Consider the following 22,453-nt stretch of genomic DNA (forward strand, 5'->3'; position numbering starts at 1 on the left):
AGTTATACAGGACGTTGTGTAACCGTCCCTTACCTCAGATAATATTAGAATTAACCGTCAGCACAATGGTTATGAGCTTCCACAGAGCACTTAAAGACTGTGGTCCCAAGTTACAAGGTCAGCCTTAATGATGTAACAATAGTAACTAACTAGTAGGTAATAACTTTCCTGCTATATAAAGTTGCTCTTAATATTTTTGTTTTCATAATCATTATTTTTATTATTACAGAACATGAAGAGAAAATTAAGTCTTCCAATAATAGCACTGGTCAGCCACAATTCTGCGGCGTGTGGTTGGCATCTTGATTGATGGCCAACCAGCGAGAGGACAGAAACAAACCAAGCGGAAAGAACTTACCCTGTAGTCCATTACGAGGTGGTCATCTCTGCATATCGGACAGGGCTGTCCAGTTGAGTAATGGCCACCTCTCTACAAAAGTAATTAATCTTGATTCCACACGGAAATCTTTAGCTGGGACTTTAATTTAATTAGTTTTGTTTAGTTTATAAATACAGTATATATAGTTTATAAATATTGAATGTTAAAAGACACCAACAAACGGTTTATGTCTTCTATAAAAATAACATATATAATTGAAGCTCCATTTCCAAATTAATTCACAAGCCATGATAGTGGCTTGTTAATTAATATGATGAATTAATGCTTGCTTTATGTGAAACCCTACTACCTTAGGTTATGTCTACATATCTCAAGTCTTTGACTTATGTTATGTCTACATATCTCAAGTCTTTGACTTATGTTATGCCTGCATATGTCAAGTCTTTGACTTATGTTATGCCTGCATATGTCAAGTCTTTGACTTATGTTATGTCTACATATCTCAAGTCTTTGACTTATGTTATGTCTACATATCTCAAGTCTTTGACTTATGTTATGTCTACATATCTCAAGTCTTTGACTTATGTTATGCCTGCATATGTCAAGTCTTCAAGGTTTCCGCAGGAATTAACATTCCAACCAACTATCATAATGATTGCATGACTCTATCTAGCTGATGTTTTCAACTTACAACACACGTCCGCCGGGTACGTTCCCTAGGCCGGCCTGTAGGATGGTTGGGACGAAAGTGAAACCAGACTGGTTGATCTCCATACGTCTCAGCATATGCATCACTCTCTAGATATTTTATGCTTGTCTCCACATCTACTGGTGTGTAGGATTGACCTACCAAGGATTGGACCGTGTGACAACATTCATGTAGTTCAAGGAGAATTCAGTTTGCAACTTCATGTCAACAGAAAGGTTTAAGAGAATAATGACCACACTGAATATAATGAGCACACTGAATATAATGAGCACACTGAATATAATGAGCACACTGAATATAATGAGCACACTGAATATAATGACCACACTGAATATAATGACCACGCTGAATATAATGAGCACGCTGAATATAATGATCACACTGAATATAATGATCACACTGAATATAATGAGCACACTGAATATAATGAGCACACTGAATATAATGAGCACACTGAATATAATGAGCACACTGAATATAATGAGCACACTGAATATAATGACCACACTGAATATAATGACCACGCTGAATATAATGAGCACGCTGAATATAATGATCACACTGAATATAATGAGCACACTGAATATAATGAGCACACTGAATATAATGAGCACACTGAATATAATGAGCACACTGAATATAATGAGCACACTGAATATAATGAGCACGCTGAATATAATGACCACGCTGAATATAATGACAACAATGAATATAATGACCACACTGAATATAATGAGCACACTGAATATAATGACCACACTGAATATAATGACCACACTGAATATAATGACCACACTGAATATAATGACAACACTGAATATAATGAGCACACTGAATATAATGACAACACTGAATATAATGAGCACACTGAATATAATGACAACACTGAATATAATGAGCACACTGACTATAATGATCACACTGAATATAATGAGCACACTGAATATAATGAGCACGCTGAATATAATGACCACACTGAATATAATGACAACAATGAATATAATGACCACACTGAATATAATGAGCACACTGAATATAATGAGCACACTGAATATAATGAGCACACTGAATATAATGACCACACTGAATATAATGAGCACACTGAATATAATGACAACACTGAATATAATGAGCACATTGAATATAATGAGCACACTGAATATAATGACAACACTGAATATAATGACAACACTGAATATAATGACCACACTGAATATAATGATCACACTGAATATAATGAGCACACTGAATATAATGATCACACTGAATATAATGAGCACACTGAATATAATGATCACACTGAATATAATGAGCACACTGAATATAATGACAACACTGAATATAATGACAACACTGAATATAATGAGCACATTGAATATAATGAGCACATTGAATATAATGACCACACTGAATATAATGACAACACTGAATATAATGACAACACTGAATATAATGACCACACTGAATATAATGACCACACTGAATATAATGAGCACACTGAATATAATGACCACACTGAATATAATGACCACACTGAATATAATGACAACACTGAATATAATGACCACACTGAATATAATGACAACACTGAATATAATGAGCACACTGAATATAATGACAACACTGAATATAATGAGCACACTGAATATAATGACAACACTGAATATAATGAGCACACTGACTATAATGATCACACTGAATATAATGAGCACACTGAATATAATGAGCACACTGAATATAATGACAACACTGAATATAATGACCACACTGAATATAATGAGCACACTGAATATAATGAGCACACTGAATATAATGAGCACACTGAATATAATGAGCACACTGAATATAATGACCACACTGAATATAATGACCACACTGAATATAATGAGCACGCTGAATATAATGAGCACACTGAATATAATGATCACACTGAATATAATGAGCACACTGAATATAATGAGCACACTGAATATAATGAGCACACTGAATATAATGATCACACTGAATATAATGAGCACGCTGAATATAATGAGCACGCTGAATATAATGAGCACACTGAATATAATGACAACACTGAATATAATGAGCACACTGAATATAATGAGCACACTGACTATAATGATCACACTGAATATAATGAGCACACTGAATATAATGACAACACTGAATATAAGGAGCACACTGAATATAATGACAACACTGAATATAATGAGCACACTGACTATAATGATCACACTGAATATAATGACAACACTGAATATAATGAGCACACTGAATATAATGAGCACACTGAATATAATGATCACACTGAATATAATGACCACACTGGATATAATGACCACACTGAATATAATGAGCACACTGAATATAATGAGCACACTGAATATAATGATCACACTGAATATAATGATCACACTGAATATAATGAGCACACTGAATATAATGAGCACACTGAATATAATGAGCACACTGAATATAATGACCACACTGAATATAATGAGCACACTGAATATAATGAGCACACTGACTATAATGATCACACTGAATATAATGAGCACACTGAATATAATGAGCACACTGAATATAATGACAACACTGAATATAATGACCACACTGAATATAATGAGCACACTGAATATAATGACAACACTGAATATAATGAGCACACTGAATATAATGACCACACTGAATATAATGAGCACACTGAATATAATGACCGCACTGAATATAATGACAACACTGAATATAATGAGCACACTGAATATAATGAGCACACTGAATATAATGACCACACTGAATATAATGAGCACACTGAATATAATGAGCACACTGAATATAATGACAACACTGAATATAATGACCACACTGAATATAATGAGCACACTGAATATAATGACCACACTGAATATAATGACCACACTGAATATAATGAGCACACTGACTATAATGATCACACTGAATATAATGAGCACACTGAATATAATGAGCACACTGAATATAATGAGCACACTGAATATAATGACAACACTGAATATAATGAGCACACTGAATATAATGACCACACTGAATATAATGAGCACACTGAATATAATGAGCACACTGAATATAATGACCACACTGAATATAATGAGCACATTGAATATAATGAGCACACTGAATATAATGACAACACTGAATATAATGACAACACTGAATATAATGACCACAATGAATATAATGACCACAATGAATATAATGAGCACACTGAATATAATGACCACACTGAATATAATGACCACACTGAATATAATGAGCACACTGAATATAATGAGCACACTGAATATAATGAGCACACTGAATATAATGACCACACTGAATATAATGACCACACTGAATATAATGAGCACACTGAATATAATGAGCACACTGAATATAATGACAACACTGAATATAATGACCACACTGAATATAATGAGCACACTGAATATAATGACCACACTGAATATAATGACCACACTGAATATAATGAGCACACTGACTATAATGATCACACTGAATATAATGAGCACACTGAATATAATGAGCACACTGAATATAATGACCACACTGAATATAATGACCACAATGAATATAATGAGCACACTGAATATAATGACCACACTGAATATAATGAGCACACTGAATATAATGAGCACACTGAATATAATGACCACACTGAATATAATGATCCCACTGAATATAATGAGCACGCTGAATATAATGACAACACTGAATATAATGAGCACATTGAATATAATGAGCACACTGAATATAATGACAACACTGAATATAATGACCACAATGAATATAATGAGCACGCTGAATATAATGACAACACTGAATATAATGAGCACATTGAATATAATGAGCACACTGAATATAATGACAACACTGAATATAATGACAACACTGAATATAATGAGCACACTGAATATAATGAGCACACTGAATATAATGAGCACACTGAATATAATGAGCACACTGAATATAATGACCACACTGAATATAATGATCACACTGAATATAATGAGCACACTGAATATAATGACCACACTGAATATAATGAGCACACTGAATATAATGAGCACACTGAATATAATGAGCACACTGAATATAATGAGCACACTGAATATAATGAGCACATTGAATATAATGACAACACTGAATATAATGAGCACACTGAATATAATGACAACACTGAATATAATGAGCACACTGAATATAATGACCACACTGAATATAATGACCACACTGAATATAATGACCACACTGAATATAATGAGCACACTGAATATAATGAGCACACTGAATATAATGAGCACATTGAATATAATGAGCACGCTGAATATAATGAGCACACTGAATATAATGAGCATACTGAATATAATGAGCACACTGAATATAATGAGCACATTGAATATAATGACAACACTGAATATAATGAGCACACTGAATATAATGACAACACTGAATATAATGAGCACACTGAATATAATGAGCACACTGAATATAATGAGCACACTGAATATAATGAGCACACTGAATATAATGAGCACATTGAATATAATGACAACACTGAATATAATGAGCACACTGAATATAATGACAACACTGAATATAATGAGCACACTGAATATAATGACCACACTGAATATAATGAGCACACTGAATATAATGACCACACTGAATATAATGAGCACACTGAATATAATGACCACACTGAATATAATGACCACACTGAATATAATGACCACACTGAATATAATGAGCACACTGAATATAATGAGCACACTGAATATAATGACCACACTGAATATAATGAGCACACTGAATATAATGAGCACACTGAATATAATGAGCACACTGAATATAATGAGCACACTGAATATAATGAGCACACTGAATATAATGACCACACTGAATTTAACGACCACACTGAATATAATGAGCACGCTGAATATAATGACCACAATGAATATAATGATTACACTGAATATAATGAGCACATTGAATATAATGAGCACGCTGAATATAATGAGCACACTGAATATAATGAGCACACTGAATATAATGAGCACACTGAATATAATGAGCACACTGAATATAATGAGCACACTGAATATAATGAGCACACTGAATATAATGACAACACTGAATATAATGAGCACACTGAATATAATGAGCACACTGAATATAATGACCACACTGAATATAATGAGCACACTGAATATAATGACCACACTGAATATAATGAGCACACTGAATATAATGAGCACACTGAATATAATGAGCACACTGAATATAATGAGCACACTGAATATAATGAGCACACTGAATATAATGAGCACACTGAATATAATGAGCACACTGAATATAATGACCACACTGAATATAATGACCACACTGAATATAATGAGCACACTGAATATAATGAGCACACTGAATTTAACGACCACACTGAATATAATGAGCACGCTGAATATAATGACCACAATGAATATAATGATTACACTGAATATAATGAGCACATTGAATATAATGAGCACGCTGAATATAATGACCACAATGAATATAATGATTACACTGAATATAATGAGCACATTGAATATAATGAGCACACTGAATATAATGAGCACACTGAATATAATGAGCACACTGAATATAATGAGCACACTGAATATAATGAGCACACTGAATATAATGAGCACACTGAATATAATGAGCACACTGAATATAATGAGCACACTGAATATAATGACCACACTGAATATAATGACCACACTGAATATAATGACCACACTGAATATAATGAGCACACTGAATATAATGACCACACTGAATATAATGAGCACACTGAATATAATGAGCACACTGAATATAATGACCACACTGAATATAATGACCACACTGAATATAATGAGCACACTGAATATAATGACCACACTGAATATGATGAGCACACTGAATATAATGAGCACACTGAATATAATGAGCACACTGAATATAATGAGCACACTGAATATAATGACCACACTGAATATAATGACCACACTGAATATAATGAGCACACTGAATATAATGACCACACTGAATATAATGAGCACACTGAATATAATGACCACATTGAATATAATGACCACACTGAATATAATGACCACACTGGATATAATGATCACACTTAATATAATGACCACACTGAATATAATGAGCACACTGAATATAATGATCACACTGAATATAATGAGCACACTGAATATAATGACCACACTGAATATAATGATCACACTGAATATAATGAGCACACTGAATATAATGACCCCACTGAATATAATGAGCACACTGAATGTAATGAGCACACTGAATATAATGAGCACACTGAATATAATGACAACACTGAATATAATGACAACACTGAATATAATGATTACACTGAATATAATGATTACACTGAATATAATGACCACACTGAATATAATGACCACACTGAATATAATGAGCACACTGAATATAATGAGCACACTGAATATAATGATCACACTGAATATAATGACCACACTGAATATAATGAGCACACTGAATATAATGGCCACACTGAATATAATGACCACACTGAATATAATGACCTCACTGAATATAATGACCACACTGAATGTAATGACCACACTGAATATAATGAGCACACTGAATATAATGATCACACTGAATATAATGAGCACACTGAATATAATGACCACACTGAATATAATGACCACACTGAATATAATGACCACACTGAATATAATGACAACACTGAATATAATGAGCACACTGAATATAATGAGCACACTGAATTTAATGAGCACACTGAATATAATGAGCACATTGAATATAATGAGCACAATGAATATAATGAGCACACTGAATATAATGACCACACTGAATATAATGAGCACACTGAATATAATGAGCACACTGAATATAATGAGCACACTGAATATAATGACCACACTGAATATAATGACCACACTGAATATAATGAGCACACTGAATATAATGAGCACACTGAATATAATGACAACACTGAATATCATGAGCACACTGAATATAATGAGCACACTGAATATAATGAGCACACTGAATATAATGACAACACTGAATATAATGAGCACACTGAATATAATGATCACACTGAATATAATGAGCACAATGAATATAATGATTACACTGAATATAATGACCACACTGAATATAATGACCACACTGAATATAATGACCACACTGAATATAATGATCCCACTGAATATAATGACCACACTGAATTTAACGACCACACTGAATATAATGACTCAAAGACATTGTTAGAACAGAAGTGCCCTTCTCCTTAAATTTCTAACATTATTGATAACAAAAATGGAAAAGCTTAAAAAATATATATACATGCGCATAGCTAAAACGTAACACAAATTGACCATTACATGTAGACTCTCACTACAAGTGCACCATGACCATATATTTACAGCCAGTGAACTCCTATACACACTAATAAAGAAGCAACTTTTTAAAAACAACCGGAATGAATCTCAGCTTTTTGCACCTACGTTTGTCTGTCACTTCAGTTGACTTGTCGACTTCATCCTCTTCAGTGCAATATGAGTGCCTCGGTTGGTAGGATAAGAGAGTACCACGGCTCTCTATAGAATTCACCTAAACGAGTAAAACAGCCAAGGTGATGAGAAGCATAGAGTAAACTCCAGCACCCAGGTCTAGCACTACATTGTCTCTCATTGAAACCCCTTCAAGATGTGGTCGAACAATTGTTTCTATCCACAATGCATGTCTTTCACCTAATCCAAGAGTAATTCATGAAAATATCAAAATATCGCTAATGTTTTGTAGTATGTGCACATCATCGCTTTTGTTTTGTAGCGCATGTGTGGTGCAGGCCAACCAGACAAGCCAGCTGGGCTCACTAACAAAATTAGCCAGCCGGCTAAGCCATCACTAATCAGCTGCACACATGTCAGCTAAGAGAGAAAGCTAAAGCTGACTTATCGCGGTTAAAGCCGGCTTATCACAGCTAATTTCGGCTTATCACAGATAAAGCCGGCTTATCACAGCTAAAGCAGTTTATCATGGCTAAAGCAAGGCTCATCACCGCCAAAGCCTGCTAATAGCAAGTGGTAGGCAACTCTCATCACTTCTCATTGTTTATAAGCGGATTTTTAATACCCGGGCAACACCGGGAAGCACACCTAGTATTTATATACAGTATTTGTGAAAACATATCAAGACTTATACTTTGAAACTGCTTTGGTTCTTTGTGGAGTAGTAAAAGGTTATGGCAGCTCCTTTACATATGCACACCGTCGCTTATATTTTGTAGTACACACATCATGGTTCATGTTTTGTAGTACACACATCATGGCTCATGTTTTGTAGTACACACATCATGGCCTATGTTTTGTAGTACACACATCATGGCTCATGTTTTGTAGTACACACATCATGGCCTATGTTTTGTAGTAACACTCATCATGGCTTATGTTTTGTAGTACACACATCATGGCTCATGTTTTGTAGTACACACATCATGGCTCATGTTTTGTAGTACACGCATCATGGCTCATGTTTTGTAGTAACACTCATCATGGCTTATGTTTTGTAGTACACACATCATGGCTCATGTTTTGTAGTACACACATCATGGCTCATGTTTTGTAGTACACGCATCATGGCTCATGTTTTGTAGTAACATGCATCATGGCTTGTTTTGTAGTACACATATCATGGCTAATTTTTTGTAGTACACACATCATGGCTTATGTTTTGTAGTACACGCATCATGGCTTATTATTTTGTAGTACACGCATCATGGCTTATGTTTTGTAGTAACACGCATCATGGCTTATGTTTTGTAGTAACACGCATCTTGGCTTATGTTTTGTAGTAACACGCATCATGGCTTATGTTTTGTAGTAACACGCATCTTGGCTTATTATTTTGTAGTACACGCATCATGGCTCATGTTTTGTAGTAACACGCATCATGGCTTATGTTTTGTAGTACACACATCATGGCCTATGTTTTGTAGTACACACATCATGGCTCATGTTTTGTAGTACACACATCATGGCTCATGTTTTGTAGTACACACATCATGGCTCATGTTTTGTAGTACACACATCATGGCCTATGTTTTGTAGTACACACATCATGGCTCATGTTTTGTAGTACACACATCATGGCCTATGTTTTGTAGTAACACTCATCATGGCTTATGTTTTGTAGTACACACATCATGGCTCATGTTTTGTAGTACACACATCATGGCTCATGTTTTGTAGTACACGCATCATGGCTCATGTTTTGTAGTAACACTCATCATGGCTTATGTTTTGTAGTACACACATCATGGCTCATGTTTTGTAGTACACACATCATGGCTCATGTTTTGTAGTACACGCATCATGGCTCATGTTTTGTAGTAACATGCATCATGGCTTGTTTTGTAGTACACATATCATGGCTAATTTTTTGTAGTACACACATCATGGCTTATGTTTTGTAGTACACGCATCATGGCTTATTATTTTGTAGTACACGCATCATGGCTTATGTTTTGTAGTAACACGCATCATGGCTTATGTTTTGTAGTAACACGCATCTTGGCTTATGTTTTGTAGTAACACGCATCATGGCTTATGTTTTGTAGTAACACGCATCTTGGCTTATTATTTTGTAGTACACGCATCATGGCTCATGTTTTGTAGTAACACGCATCATGGCTTATGTTTTGTAGTAACACGCATCATGGCTTATGTTTCGTAGTAACACGCATCATGGCTTATATTTTCTAGTACACACATCATGGCTTATGTTTTATAGTAACACGCATCATGGCTTATATTTCGTTTCAACCTCTTGCTGTATGCTGATGACAAACATTTACTCTTTGTTTGAGGTAAAAATGGGTTGATTAATATTTGCTATAAAAGTGCCCAAATATGGTTTTAAAGTTCACAACAAAAAAGTTATTCATGTTTGATGCCTCTGGTCTTTCAGATTGTAAAATAGACTACCACCGATGTTGTTTATACTGTACCGTGGTAAGAAGCATGTTAATAATCACCTTGTTTTCATTTTTCAATTTAAAATGGTTTTCATCAATAATGAAATTCGTTGGACTTTGATAAAATTAAATTTTTAAACTGCATCTCCTTTTAGCTTTGTACCAATGGCTCACAACCTGTGTTCTATTGAGCCCCAGGGATATGCTGAGGCAGTCTCACCAGTTCAAACAGTGAAGAGTTTGAGTGTACATTTATAACTGATTGGACTCAGTGCCTCTAACAAGGTTAAACCAATGCTACACAGAAATTGTACCTAGTTTACTATCAGCGTTCGGTAATATATAACTATAAAATCTGCCTCTTTTTTTGGGTAACAGCTAGACAAGGTATAAGTAAACATCTGCAAATGCAGCTTCGAGTGGTTCTAATGTTATTGTTCAATGTTATATGCAGACAGCTTGCAGTGGTGAAATAATAACTACAGTAACAATAGTTTACAAGAAAATGGTGTTGGAGACAGTAAAGGTCATTCAGTTGCTTTCCAAACAGGCTAAAATATCAATGTTTTCTGTTGAGTGTTTTTAATAGTTGCATACCTCTCAGAAAAATCCCTCAGCTAACGTATCGAATGAAATATGGACAGGTATTACAGGGTTTTTGATCAATAGTAATAGCCAGGCCTAAACTCACAACTAGTAATATTAGCCAAAATCTATTGGAGTTGTTTCATTAGATTTTTACTAACAACTAAAACAGACTCAAGTTGAAGGACAACTGAATATATCAAGCCTGATAGTTGAAAAGATTAGCTGCCCACAACAGTGAGTATTAAGGATAAATTACTACCTACAGCACATCACTATAAGAAGCAGACTTGAGGGAATTCAATGGCCAAGTTGTACATAGATCTATATAAACAGCTACACCTTTTACAATTTCATTGCAAAAGCCATGTTCCTTTTGGGTTAACTTTGTTTCCATCTGAATTTAAAAAAAGTGTAAAACAAAGTGAACTTAAAAATACGACCTAAGAGAGAAGTTTTGAAGCTATAATTTAGTACTGGCTTTATGTGTACAAAACCTTCTCTATACGAAGTTTCAGTTGTAGGCATCCTCTTCTTAACTTAGGTTATAATTTTGGCTGCCTCTGCTAGTTATATTTCAATCATTACAATGTATTACTATTTAGTAAATATAATCGTGGTGTATTATTGCATTATTATGTTAAAGATGGCTTCCAGAGTACAATAAAACCAATTCTAGGCACATTATAAAATACATGTATGAGATACCGAATGATGTTGACCACTAATCTCTTTCATGACTGATGGCTGTTTACTTGATGACAGTGCCTAGACATTAGTGCCAATGCCGTTCAGCTTCTATACAGTTTTTATTTAGGTTACCAGTTATGGTTTATAGTCCGAACCTCGACTGGTTTGAAACTCGACGAGTTTGTATATCGACAACGGTTGGCCCAATCTCGACAGCAGTTTTACTATTTTACCATCTACTATTTTCATAGTAAATGAGCGATTTATATGTAAAAGACTTATTTGCACAAAAATATCTTGTGATCCATTTGATGCAGCACTCCCCAGCTTATGTAGGCCTAACAATATTTTGCCCAACCTAAATATAGAACGAATGCTAAAACAAGTAACAACCATAAATATGGTTGACTGTTATGCTAGCAAAATGTTTTATTTGAAATCTAAACTTCAGTGAGTAGCTTTGATTTTTATTTTTTGAAGTGAGGATAGAACTGCAAAAAGACATTTATTATTTGTTGAAGATTAAATTATCGTAAAACTGCATCAGCCTTTGTCGATGTTCGGACCAACCTTTGTCTAGATTCGGACCAACCTCTGTCGAGATTGGGACTTGTCTAGGTTCGGACTTGTCGATGTTGGGACTGTTTCCCCCAGTTATACGAAAGTGAATAAAATATTGATTTCATATATCAGAATATGGCTTTAAATATAAGTAAAGTGATACAACAGAGCAACTAGGTTTTTCATATATATGCCTATTTGTCTACATACTTTTCAAATTTGTTAAATGTTTAAATTACATGCTCCTACGTAGCTTATTCGCAGTTCAGATGCAATGCAAAAACATACAATGGTCTAAATGGTAAAATTCATTTATTGTCACCAAAGAAAGGTAAAAATTTGAAGTTTAATTCTGTCTTTCTCCCACGTTGCTATACATTTTATAACAAAGAACCACATATGCACACTACAACACATTGCCAAAAATATATTCCCTTGCCAAACCTACCATAAATTCTTTGGCTCTAATTGCAATCTTTAATTTTTAATATTTTTACACCGTATTGAGTTATTAATGAGCAACGTTGTGTCAACTTTCTACTGAACCAACTAACTATGCTTACAACAGCAATATTTGCTTTTCTATAAACAAAAAACCTCAAATTCATTAATATTTCAGCAGAAACATTACGGCAAAACAGAATATTTTGTCTTAGGCATCCCCATTATGCAAACTGCCAAGTTGATTCCGTGCAAGGTAAACATTTCGACATAGTTCAGAGCACCATTTTAACATTACACTGAGTTCACGTAGCAATATGAGCACTTACAAACAAAGCTCGACATGTTTAACTTTGGTGTACACATGTCGATATCAGAGTATATGTAATGTAGTAAAGTACGTATGTGACTACAACTCTGTTGTGATTACCTGCTTATGTTCTTGGAATTTAATAAGATGTAAAGCACTCATGCGAGTTGAAAATGTTGTATAACAACTTGTTTGAATTACAGAAATATCAGCTAGCAAACTAGCTGCTCTAGCACATCTTCTCGCAATAACAAGTGCCATTTGTTTCTTGTAGAAACGAAAATGGTACGACAGATCACGTTGCTACTTTTGGTGTAACGGTGAAGGGGACAGCCCATGTTCCGCAGGCCCTATGTTCCGCAAGGCCCTATGTTCCGCAAATCGCTACGGCTCAATCAGTAAATTTATTGCTGTCTAGACGTTGCGGACGTAAAAGTGACTGATGATTCGTCTCAGCACATTAGCTCTGCCGATGTTTCTCACGCAAGAATACAATAAACAAGTTTATGTAGGAATGCGTACTGTATAAGTTGTCCAAGCGATTGTATTATAATTAAATTAGAAAAAACTAAAGCCTGTTTTCTGATTATTTGATTTTGTAAATATAATCAAAAAACGTATATTACTCGTTGATTGTTAATGAAATCATCAAAGCATATCTTCCTCACTGAATAATAACATCTATAAAATCATGGAGGCCTATGCTCCTCATTCAATATTGCGCAGTATACTCGCAAGGGCTGATGTTCATCACATAATATTTTGTAATGCACTCAGTAAGGTATATGTTTCTCACTCAAAAATATTACAAATATAATTCTATATTTGTAATTATTTTATTTAATATAATGTGATTAAATTTATAATTACAATATATTCTGTATTGTCTGTTGCGTGACGCCGAACTGTCTTTATTGAACACACCAAGATTCATGCGCAATATAAAATAGCACGCAAACATGAGTATAATACAACATTGTTGTATTGGAATACTTCAAAAACAAGATACCAGCAGGGAATGTAAAGAGACATTAAAAGATTAAACATCAATCTTGGAAACTGCTGCGTCAACACCACATCAACACCGCCAAAGGAATTTGGAATACAATTACATCTACCAACCATGACCAAGCACAACCAAAGATAACTGAGCTTACCCTGAGTCAGCACTTTTCCATTACATAACACAGCGCCAATCAATGTTATGCAATCCCAGTTTCAAGATACAGATATAGCGCTAATCAGATGACGGCTCAGAGACAGCGTTCCTTCCAGTAGACTTACTCCTACAACACAAAGATATAATACGAACATTATACGTACCATCCTCAGGCTATCCTGAATGCCTATAAAAGCTAACAATTTCTAGTAGCTCATCCTCTTTTGACAGTGACACTTGTAGACGTACAAGCCGAGCTTAAGAGCAGATACAGCTAGCTGTTGGCGTAAGAGATTATCTTTACTTAGTTCTATCGCTTTCTATCTATCTTATATTTTAGAATTTTGCTACTTGTGTATTAGGCTTTGGTTCATAATAATAAAAGATATTTTGATTGCTATACCAAACATCTGAGAGTTAGCACAGTTGAGGCTTGCACAAAGATCTGGGTCAAGTTCCATACTCATACTATTAGCAACCATTGAATAAACAATTAGGCTTACCTAGCCTAATTAACCACAACAAGCATAGTCTAGATTGAAGTAGAACTTGTGGTTATTAATCATTGATGTTAGTGTGGTATTCAAGTAAGTCAAATTACCTGAAAAACCATATAACATTTTTGGTGGAGGTGCCTTATCGGTCACCAACCTTTCGCATAGCTAAGTGGGTATCCCTCAAACGCTTTTAAATCTTTCGTAACACTTTCATAATATTTCGTAGCGCTTACCATAGATCTAACATCTCCATCTTTATTCATATCTGGTTGCTTGACTATCTAGAATATTTTATTTTGGTCACTATATTCTACTGGGCAGGTAGATAATTAACATATCTATTGTGGGACTAATTACAAAGTCCATGTTAGCTGAGGTTTGGTGACTAATCTAGGTATATCTTTTAGCCAAAGCATAACCTTTCGTAACACCTTCATTATACTTGCGCAGCGCTTAATTACAGCCTATATTGGGATTGACCACCCACTTACATACTACTTATAGGCTTGAGGATCCTAATCTATTTTAAGAAAATCTGAGGTCAGATTTACATTTGCCTAGGAGAAAACAACTAATTCATAATTTCTGACTGTTTCGGTTTGCAGGGAAATTACAATTACATATACGCGTTCATTTTATAATTTCTGACTGTTTCGGTTTGCAGGGGAATTATACATACCTTTATCTACCTTTCTGACTGTTTCGGTTTGCAGGGAAAGCATAGATCTGTTTAAACAATTTAATAAGCCGCGCGCCTTCACTTTACATTGCCATAGTGTCCATAATTTCTGACTGTTTCGGTTTGCAGGGAAATTACAATTACATATACGCGTTCATTTTATAATTTCTGACTGTTTCGGTTTGCAGGGGAATTATACATACCTTTATCTACCTTTCTGACTGTTTCGGTTTGCAGGGAAAGCATAGATCTGTTTAAACAATTTAATAAGCCGCGCGCCTTCACTTTACATTGCCATAGTGTCCATAATTTCTGACTGTTTCGGTTTGCAGGGAAATTACAATTACATAGCCGCGTGCCTTTCATAATTTCTGACTGTTTCGGTTTGCAGGGAAATTATAGCCGCGTGCCTATAACTTCTGACTGTTTCGGTTTGCAGGGAAGTTATACATACATAGTTCACAGCTGAGCACTGTTATCACTATACTATATGCTTCTGACTGTTTCGCTCCAGGGCAAACATAGATCAGAACTTCATACACGTACAATTTCACACATTTCTTAGGACACTCACTACCTTATCTACCTTTCTGACTGTTTCGGTTTGCAGGGAAAGCATAGATCTATTTATACATTGGCAACTTCTTATGTACGTGCAATTCTGCAGATTCATCCAGTCACACGCTCACACTCATTCTACCTATAACTTCTGACTGTTTCGGTTTGCAGGGAAGTTATACATATTAGTGACTGTAGATACACAAGAGCTCTAGGTTATTACACCTAACATTTACATACGTATAAGGCCTAACAATAATAATACACCGGTTATAAATAATTTACACCAGCTTGACTTATAGACAAGCACACTACCATCAGAAACTTAAAACTCGAGTATAAACTTTCAGTTAAATAATAATATAGTGCACAAACTACACAACTCTAGACATATTTCAGACAAGATACTGAACTGACAACTGCTAACTTATAACAGCGATTGACTGCATTTATATGCTTACAGTACTAATCCTGTACATTTTATTACGCTGTTTACTTTTATATAAACGTGACAGACTCATACTTGCGGTTGAGCTCCAACCATTTGGAAAACAACCCTCTCTATATAGAATAACTTTCTTGTTGACAGACATAATAGACTATCTTTTCTTCGTTACTTACTCGATACTTGTCTTAACATAAACACGATTTAATAATTAAACATCTGTCAACCACATACATATAAGAATATTCATAAATTTTAGAGCTCAGTACTCATAGGTTGCATATTAGCTGAGTTTGTTGTAGCAGACCAGATCCTACACGCACATATCCTTCACTACAACCAGGAGTCAAACCAGCAGCAACTATATAACAACCAAAAGGGAGCAGCCAAAGCTAGCGTTGAGCTACTCCCGCAGCTTGTATAAGCTAACCCAAGGCAACACAGCCGGACTGTAGAATGCCAAGGAAGAGAACTAATAAAACACCTTCTACGACAATAAGAAGCTTGAGAAGCCGAATCAAAGTTCCGGACCAGAGCCCACGAGGTGGACAACAAGACTCGGCTACCTCCGGACCCCGAGACCAGAGCCCACGAGGTCAACAACAAGACCCGGCTACCCCCGAACCACAAGAGCAGTGCCCACAAGGTGCGGACCCAAACGGGGACGACTCCGATAATTTCATAGAGTTCGACCCGTTCGCTAACGGAGCACCAAGGATGGCTGATGGACAACTGCTATTCCCACCACCTCGGGCCGGACCACCTGTCATCGGTATAATACCCAACACTGATATCATAGAGCCATACAGGGAAGGAGATAATTTTGAAGATTACCTTGAACGATGGGAAATATTGATGGCTCCATACAACTACGACAACAGACAGCTAGCACAAACTCTACCTGCTAAACTTGTTGGACCAGCATGGGAGTCCTATAGGAACGTCATAAAGCTTAAGCCAGCTTACGCGATAGATTACAACTCCTTGAAGAAGGAGCTGATATCTGCTTTTCGAGTCGATCAACCACTCCGAGAGAAGAACCTATGGAACATCACCCAAGGGAAGAAGTCGATTAACAATTTCTATTCCGAGATTGTGGCTGCAGGTCGATCAGTATTTAAAGATTTACCGGAAGTGAATCGCGACCAGGTAATAAAATCCGCATTCATAGGAGGCCTGAAGGAAAGCTATCAGAGATCGATCCTAAAACAAGAAAACATCAGTTTACAAGAAGCTCTAAAGGAAGCAAGAAACCTGGAAGCCATAGATATAGCAGTGACAAGAAATAAGACGATGAGTGTTAACCAAGTAGACACTGACTCCCTCGCACCATTAACAAGACAATTACAAGGATTAACCATGATAGTGAACGATCAGGCAAGACAAATAGAAGAAAATGAAGCAGAACTTTCGAGAAGAGAGAAACCATCAAGGAACTACCGAGTGGAAGATTTTGAATACTACGAATAGCCACAGTTCTCACCTACACAAATGGAACAAAATTTTGGACTAAACGGATTCTTTTTTTCAAGAATTAGCTTCACTCGGACTACGATTAAACGGAACAATACTAGACGAAATTTCACGAAAAATTTCTTCAACAACACGACACATATACCGGACTTTTGACAAGCTATAGAAGAAGTAAAAAAAAAAAAGTTCACTAAAAGAGAGTACATCCTCCATCAACACGACTAACCATCACATACTAATCATTTCTACACAGCATATCTGAGAAGAATAACTCACCACGTCAGAGATAACAGCGATCAAAATAAGAAACAACGGAGAAAGTAATGGCATGCTTAAGGTGGCATGTTTATTCTTGGCTTGTTATCTAAGAATGCTTACGGAATGCGAAAGTCCAACGCCAAATTAACACCGCGTACAGTCAAGCAATACCAAAGAACTTATCATTGAAGCTAGCCAGCCAACACAGCGCATGCCAATATACAAGCTCCGCCCATTTTCCAAATTCAACAGCTACACAAATTTCCCAAGCGACTACCGGACAAGATCGAATATTACCCACTTGCAGTACGCCTATAATCAACCCAAAGCCTGAAACCATCAGACCATAACAGCAACGTAAGTATGCGTTACTGCTACTAGCCTTTGGCTAGTAGCGCTTGCAATAATAATTATTCACGCTCTGACGCTAATAGTAACTGATCACTAGTAACTTGTCATAATGCTCACCACATGCTAACATCTATATTTCCTTGACAGGTACAGCGTGCCGTATCGTTTTTTCTAATCTCAGATAGTGGCTGATTGATTACCTACTTTGATCAAACGCATCATCCATTCGTTCATTTAACCTTGAAAAAAAAACTAAATGTAGCCACTGTAGAAAATAAATGGCGTGCTAACTTCATGTAATGAAAATTGACTTTTGAATTTTTTAGGATAGACTTTATTGTGAAATAGACACGGCACATACCAGAAAACGAACTCATTTAAAACTGTTAACTTCTATTGTGACTTCCTATTTTTTTAGGATAAGACAGGTTAGTGATGAACACAGATGTTTGGAATTTCTTTCTGTAGGTAGCTCCAGCATTGGAGAATGAAAAGGTTCTTACACACAACTGAGTCATGCATATTATAATATTTATTTTGAGATTTTAGAATTGCAAAAGGCACGCCAATTTTTTTTTTGCTACAATGTTATATGAAGTTTCTATTTCAAGATTTAGCTTTCTTTCCTGACCATGAAACCAATGACTACTCGCCACTTACAACCACCCATACGTACCGACATACGGGAGGACCCGTTTACTTTGCCAAGGGAGACGCAATACAAACACCAGTACAATAATACGCGATCCCGAAAGGACAATTGACACTCGCATACACAAGGCAAACTAACAACCATTTACTTCTACTACTAACACATACCTTATTGCTCTGAAAAAAAAAAATTTTTTTTTGCTCCGCTCTTAACATCTTTATGGTTTTGGTTTTACGAATTATTATATAATTTTTTTTTAACTCGGGTATATGGGTTTTAAATATCTTAATTCTAACTATAACTTTATAACTTCATTTTATATATTCTGCTTATTTTACTACCGTTATGCCAACAGCAACGTTACTACGGAATACCGATATGAGGACATATCGTTCTTTAACAGCGGGAGAAATGTTGTATTGGAATACTTCAAAAACAAGATACCAGCAGGGAATGTAAAGAGACATTAAAAGATTAAACATCAATCTTGGAAACTGCTGCGTCAACACCACATCAACACCGCCAAAGGAATTTGGAATACAATTACATCTACCAACCATGACCAAGCACAACCAAAGATAACTGAGCTTACCCTGAGTCAGCACTTTTCCATTACATAACACAGCGCCAATCAATGTTATGCAATCCCAGTTTCAAGATACAGATATAGCGCTAATCAGATGACGGCTCAGAGACAGCGTTCCTTCCAGTAGACTTACTCCTACAACACAAAGATATAATACGAACATTATACGTACCATCCTCAGGCTATCCTGAATGCCTATAAAAGCTAACAATTTCTAGTAGCTCATCCTCTTTTGACAGTGACACTTGTAGACGTACAAGCCGAGCTTAAGAGCAGATACAGCTAGCTGTTGGCGTAAGAGATTATCTTTACTTAGTTCTATCGCTTTCTATCTATCTTATATTTTAGAATTTTGCTACTTGTGTATTAGGCTTTGGTTCATAATAATAAAAGATATTTTGATTGCTATACCAAACATCTGAGAGTTAGCACAGTTGAGGCTTGCACAAAGATCTGGGTCAAGTTCCATACTCATACTATTAGCAACCATTGAATAAACAATTAGGCTTACCTAGCCTAATTAACCACAACAAGCATAGTCTAGATTGAAGTAGAACTTGTGGTTATTAATCATTGATGTTAGTGTGGTATTCAAGTAAGTCAAATTACCTGAAAAACCATATAACAACATCTCTCCTTCCCAACAGTGACTTAAGTGCAACGGGGATAATAATGGAACGTGTATGAAAGCTATGAACTGAGAAATAACACATCTAATACCTTTATCTGAAAAACCAGTAACATGACTCTACCGACGTAGATACCAATTCGGTTTGGAATATAAGTGAGATAAAATAGCATACGAGCCAGCTTAAGACATAAGCATGATAAAGGAGTATTCTCAAATGAGTACATGAGTATCGGGGGGGGGCATGTGGGTAGGAGTCAAGAGGTTACAGGTCAAGTTTTACTGGAGGTTTTACTTCGCGGCCAGAACGTGTCGTGTACTGGGGTACATCTGACTTGATGGGTGTATTACAACCTGCCTGGGGACTCTCTCTAGGCTCAACAACTACTTGACTAGATGAACTCAACTCACTATCCGGGACTACCTGCACCAGACTTTTACGATTACGCCTCAACTCCATGCCGTTAGCATCTCTGAGAACATAGGACCTAGGGGAAGTCGCCTGAGATACTTTGGCCTCTCTGTTTAAGTCTCTGATAACCACTCTGTCTCCAACCTTAAGGGGAGATAGCGGCACTGCTTTATGTCTCTGATCGAAACTGATCTTTGTCTGACTTCTTCTGTACTCCTCTCTTTCCCTGACTACAGACCTCTGCGGTGTCTGAGGGTCCAGCAACTTAGACAAGATGGGAACTGTGGTCCTGAGTTTTCTACCCATTAACAGCTCTGATGGGGACATCCCATTTTCCAAGGGTGAAGACCGGTATGCCAGCAAGGCCAGATACGGATCAGATTCCTTCTTGAGCAGCGCCTTAACCGTTTGAACTGCTCTCTCCGCAGCACCGTTTGCCTGGGGATGTTTTGGCGAGCTAGTAACATGCACAAACCCGTAAGACGAAACAAAATGCTTGAACTCTGAACTAGAATATTGAGAGCCATTGTCTGAAACCAACAGCTCTGGGATACCATGTCTGGCAAAAATACTACGCAAGTGATCCACAACTTCTCTACTACTGAGTTCGGACAGGGGGGCAACCTCCACAAACCTAGAATAGTAGTCTACTAGCACAAGATACCATCGGCTCTGGTGGTAAAACAAGTCACTGCCTAACTTCTCCCACGGTCTTTGGGGAAGTTCAGCTACCATCAAAGGCTCCTGGACTGTGTTGGCATGTAATCTGCAGGTATTACATTGACGCACCATCTCAGCGATCTGTTGGGATATTCCGGGCCACCAAACAGCCTGCTTTGCTCTAGCGCGGCACTTGGAGACTCCCAAATGACCTTGGTGGAGGGTCCTTAACACGCCAACTCTTTCAACTTGCGGGATAACAATGCGATCTCCTAAGACTAACAAACCATCTTGAATAGACAACCATGCTCTGGACTCAAAGTAGGGACGGAGAAGGACATCCTGGCTGGTCAAGTAAGCCGGCCATGACGTCTCAACAAACTGTATGACCTG

The 22,453-nt window shown here is 36.2% G+C and overlaps 1 protein-coding gene across 1 annotated transcript in view; it reads right to left on the minus strand.

The window, feature by feature from the left end:
• The window catches only part of LOC137387826 (small ribosomal subunit protein mS40-like), a 57,497-nt gene that overhangs the window by 18,104 nt on the left and 16,940 nt on the right, over positions 1-22,453 (minus strand). The window contains exons 2-5 of the mRNA XM_068074338.1: positions 13,823-14,008; positions 8,645-8,750; positions 1,032-1,186; positions 359-430 (exon numbers count right to left, since the gene is read on the minus strand). Of these exons, the coding sequence (XP_067930439.1) occupies positions 359-430; positions 1,032-1,186; positions 8,645-8,750; positions 13,823-13,963 (474 nt within the window). The 5' untranslated portion in view covers positions 13,964-14,008. The remainder of the gene's footprint in view (positions 1-358; positions 431-1,031; positions 1,187-8,644; positions 8,751-13,822; positions 14,009-22,453) is intronic.

Source organism: Watersipora subatra, chromosome 2 (genome assembly GCF_963576615.1).
Source record: "Watersipora subatra chromosome 2, tzWatSuba1.1, whole genome shotgun sequence".
Classification (NCBI taxonomy): Eukaryota; Metazoa; Bryozoa; class Gymnolaemata; order Cheilostomatida; family Watersiporidae; genus Watersipora; species Watersipora subatra.